This window comes from Salvelinus namaycush, unplaced genomic scaffold, assembly GCF_016432855.1.
Source record: "Salvelinus namaycush isolate Seneca unplaced genomic scaffold, SaNama_1.0 Scaffold39, whole genome shotgun sequence".
NCBI lineage: Eukaryota > Metazoa > Chordata > Actinopteri > Salmoniformes > Salmonidae > Salvelinus > Salvelinus namaycush.
The window spans coordinates 474194-478829 of record NW_024060896.1 but is presented as its reverse complement, the minus strand read 5'-3'; the positions used below and the strand labels follow the sequence as shown (position 1 = coordinate 478829).

The following is a 4636-nucleotide window of genomic DNA, read 5'->3' as shown; positions in this document are numbered from 1 at the left end:
ATGATAATGTCCTCCAGCTAAGTAACCTAGTTAGCATTATAATAATGTCCTCCAGCTAAGTAACCTAGTTAGCATTATGATAATGTCTCCAGCTAAGTAACCTAGTTAGCATTATGATAATGTCTCCAGCTAAGTAACCTAGTTAGCATTATGATAATGTCTCCAGCTAAGTAACCTAGTTAGCATTATGATAATGTATGACTTAGTTTTAGATCTGCATTCCCAACAGTTGGTTTTTCCAGGGGAAATACAATGTTGTGTATTATGAACAGGACTTGATAACACTGGGCAGGCCTCTGGCTAGCTGTCACTCAAATGCGAGGAGCTGAAGCTCATTAGGTTATAACTAAAATTGCTAGGGGGCTGGCCCACGCGGGGGGGAAATGTAGGGTAAATTTGGCATGGCACAGTTATAAAAAAACAAATACAATTAAAAGTTGCTTTGAAACTATGGATTTTACAGCTAATTGAGGCGTGAGTAATTCTGCATGTATGAAATACACATTGACATTAAGCCAAAGGCGGGAGGTTAAATAAATATACACACTTTCTTGGTCGCCAAAGTACCGGAGCATGTCGAACAAAACCCAGGAATATTGACCGACAGCTCCTTACCAAAGTCATTGTCCTGCATGAGGCTGAGGTTCCCCACCTCCTCCCTCATGGTGATCTCCTCCACTCTGCTCTGGTTCAGGGTGAACTGCTGGGCGACGTCTATGTCACTGTGGAAAACAACAGGGAGTAGTGTTAACATTACAACTCAGTTCATTATAGCTGCATATCACCGTTCCCTTATGTCAGATAAGCTGAGTACAATCTGTATTTGGTAAAGAAGGGACGGGGTCTCCTAACATTAGGAGAATACTTGGTTTGTTGATTTGTCAGATAAGCCGAGTACAATCTGTATTTGGTTAGGAAGGGACGGGGGTCTCCTAAAATTAGGAGAATACTTGGTTTGTTGATTTGTTCAGATAGCTGAGTACAATCTGTATTTGGTTAGGAAGGGACGGGGTCCCCTAACATTAGGAGAATACTTGGTTTGTCCGATAAGCTGAGTACAATCTGTATTTGGTTAGGAAGGGACGGGGTCTCCTAAAATTAGGAGAATACTTGGTTTGTTGATTTGTCAGATAGCCGAGTACAATCTGTATTTGGTTAGGAAGGGACGGGGTCTCCTAAAATTAGGAGAATACTTGGTTTGTTGATATGCATCCTCATTTAGTTGTCTGTTACAATAGCAACAGTCCTCTTCCTGGGAGGGAACTTCCTCCATAGACAATATATATATCACCTATATGTATGACTTACTCAAGGTCAGGTAAGGGTTGGTCAAAGTCGTGGAAATCCTCAGGCAGGGTGATAGCGTTATAGGCAGCCTCTCTGTTCTCCTCTGGCAGATCCACCACACCTGGAGGGCGGCAGCCGGACAGAGTGGTGAGCAAATAAACAAATCAGTAAGACAAGGATCACCAGCCGCTCAAACTTCTGATCTCTTCCAAGTTTATTCCCAGTCACATAAGAGCCTAGCTACATACAGTGGGGAGAACAAGTATTTGATACACTGCCGATTTTCCAACTTAATTCTTACTGATTGGTAGGTGATCAAATACTTATGTCATGCAATAAAATGCAAATGAATTACTTAAAAATCATACAATGTGATTTTCTGGAGTTTTGTTTTAGATTCCGTCTCTCACAGTTGAAGTGTACCTATGATAAAAATTACAGACCTCTACATGCTTTGTAAGTAGGAAAACCTGCAAAATCGGTAGTGTGTCAAATACTTGTTCTCCCCACTGTACCTGGTCTGAAAGCCATCTTGATTAAGTTTATTTCCTAGTCCCATAATAAGAGCCAAGCTACATACCTGGTCTGAAAGCCATCTTGATCTTGATGAAGGCTTCATTACAGTCAGCCAGGAGGTACTTGGCCTTCCTGTTGTAGATCCTCACCACACCGAGCAGGAGGTGACCTGAGGTCCTCAGCGCCATCTTCACCTGGGGGGGGGACAGAACAATGGGTGTATTCAGTGTGGTGAAGTGTTCTGAACGCTGTTGAAACAGAATGAAAAGAGATGATTGGATTCCCTATTTTATCTGACAATCATTTCTGGTCTACAAAATAGACTTCTAGTTTAAACGTTGCGTTAACGATGTGCCCTCCTGAACAGGTCCCATGGATCACATCAGGGAGGAGACGTCATAGGTAACATTACCACATCATCGTCTGTAGAACAGTCGACCGCAAGCTTCACCCAGTAGCTGTGGTCACATACCAAGGTATGTTACTTAATGTGGGTAACATGCATGCAGTATCAGTCAATCGGCATGGTTCTAATCTGGTCACTACCTAGTTCCATCATTAGACCCTTGTCTACTTCGTCCACACGAATGAAACAATTTGATTGGTCAAAGCGGAAATAAGGATAGCCAATGGGACGTCTAATGAACGGCCAAAGGGATGAGACTGACTTCTCAGACTTGGCCTGTGTAAGGACATTCAACACACATATGAATCATGATATCTGCTAGCCAGGCTTCCCGTTACCTTGGGGCAGATGATGCTCTCCACGCTGCTCTCCAGGTTACATTCAAACACATGAGCCTTGGTCAGTTTCTTGTCCCAGTGGGCCGCTAGCCAGATCTTGGCCAGGGGCCCACGTTTGGACAGGACAAAGTGGGCGTAGAACATTGCCCCGGTTGGTTGCTAGCTCTTGAAGAACCGGGGGTAAGAGCACCTGGAATAGAGAAAGCAGTATTTGAAAGCTTTAAGATGGCATGTGAAATAGCAACTTTTCCCAAATGTTTAGGTAGCAAATTCGACATGCAAAATAGACGGTAGTTGTAGCTAATATCAACAAATAAAATGTGTAGTTTTGGATTGAAGATCAGACTCATTCACGACTCTTTTGGCTTTCTGGATGATAGGATACCAATAATCAGAAATATCTTCCTTGCAATCTAATAAATAACTTAGTTAGCTAATGAATGTACTGGTTGAAACGAGATTCATATAGTTAGTAGTTCATGTTCAAGTACTGGTGGACTTGCGAGTTAAAAGTTGTCCGAAAAATCCTCTACTTGGGGCTTTGATTGAACATGGCTAGGCTAGTTTGCTAACATGTTAGCTCACGTTAACTGTTTAGTTAGCAAGAGAGCAAGTTAGCTAGCTTGAAATCCTAGCAACAATTTCGGAAAATATATTAAAGTAAACAAAATAAGAAGAGAAGCATGATGATACATAATCGTAATTTATCATAATCGTGGATGCATCATTTCACGCTAACTAGCGACGGTGCTGGGCGGGCGGGCGTGCGTGCAATAACTGCAAACACTTTTTTTTCTCCGGTAACGTTAGCGGTTAGCAGGCGCGCTAGTTGGTAGCAAGTAGGAGGGCCCCGGTACAGAAAGCATCGGCGTGCACGCTAATTTCTCATCACAAAACTCACAAATCATATTTTTTTAGAAAGTCAAATATAATTAACTTACCGATTGTACCCCCCTTTCAAAATAAATATCAATGATTATGCAATTACTCCCAGCGATTCTCTTCCTGTTGTACTCATTAAAAGAGTCAAGATGGCGCCAGTAGCCTTCCTCCCGCTCAGTGTCCTTTTAAAATCAGCAGGATGTTTACAGGCAAAAAATGGCGAAGGGAGGAGGAGTCTGGTCGTGTTGACAGCCAGCTGCAAATGGCAATACATATGCATTGACCAATGATAGCGGGCGAGATTGTTTAAATTCGATTATTGCTAAATAAAATATGCACTATCTACTGTAAATCGCTCTGGATAACTGACTAAAATGTATGTGTGTGAAAGATAGAGAAGGAAGAGATGCTTTGCTTCTGAGCCAGACTTTAAAATGTGCGGATTCGATTAGCCAAGGGGCACCAGTCTATGGCCCGTGACTTGAACGGGCAAAAGAAAAAATAATACACCGCCGAATACACCATGTGTGGACTTTACCGTGAAATGCTTATATACAAGCCCTTTCCCAACAATGCATAGTTAAAAAGTAAAAACAATTAGCAAAAAAGGTAACAGTAACACAATAATTAGACTATATACAAGGTGTACCGGTCACTGTGAAGATGTACGAGGTAGTAATGAGACTATATACAAGGAGTAACAGTACAGAGTCAATGTGCAGGGGTACCAGGTAGTAATGAGACTATATACAAGGATTACCAGTACAGAGTCAATATGCAGTGATACCAGGTAGTAATGAGACTATATACAAGGAGTACCAGTACAGAGTCAATGTGCAGGGGTACCAGGTAGTAATGAGACTATATACAAGTGTAAAAGTTTTGCTTCCGTCCCTCTCCACGCCCCTACCTGGGCTCGAACCAGGGACCCTCTGCACACATCAACAACTGCCTCCCACGAAGCATCGTTACCCATCGCTCCACAAAAGCCGCGGCCCTTGCAGCGGAAAGGGAACAACTACTTCAAGGTCTCAGAGCGAGTGACGTCGCCGATTGAAACGCTATTAGCTCGCACCGCGCTAACTAGCTAGCCATTTCACATCGGTTACACAAGGAGTACTGGTACAGAGTCACTGTGCAGGGGTACCAGGTAGTAATGAGACTATATACAAGCAGTACCAGTACAGAGTCAATGTGCAGGGGTACC

At 42.8% G+C, this 4636-nt stretch overlaps 1 protein-coding gene across 2 annotated transcripts in view; it reads right to left on the bottom strand.

The window, feature by feature from the left end:
• LOC120040884 (double-strand-break repair protein rad21 homolog A-like) overlaps positions 1-3619 on the bottom strand; it is a 56945-nt gene extending 53326 nt beyond the window's left edge. The window contains exons 1-5 of one of the 2 annotated variants that reach the window (XM_038985872.1): positions 3489-3619; positions 2548-2737; positions 1868-1997; positions 1309-1408; positions 616-722 (exon numbers count right to left, since the gene is read on the bottom strand). In XM_038985872.1, the coding sequence (XP_038841800.1) occupies positions 616-722; positions 1309-1408; positions 1868-1997; positions 2548-2691 (481 nt within the window). In that variant the 5' untranslated portion in view covers positions 2692-2737; positions 3489-3619. Of the gene's footprint in view, positions 1-615; positions 723-1308; positions 1409-1867; positions 1998-2547; positions 2738-3240; positions 3328-3488 lie in introns of those variants that run through there. The other variant, XM_038985873.1, reaches the window with a different exon arrangement.
• Positions 3620-4636: the final 1017 nt, after the last annotated feature.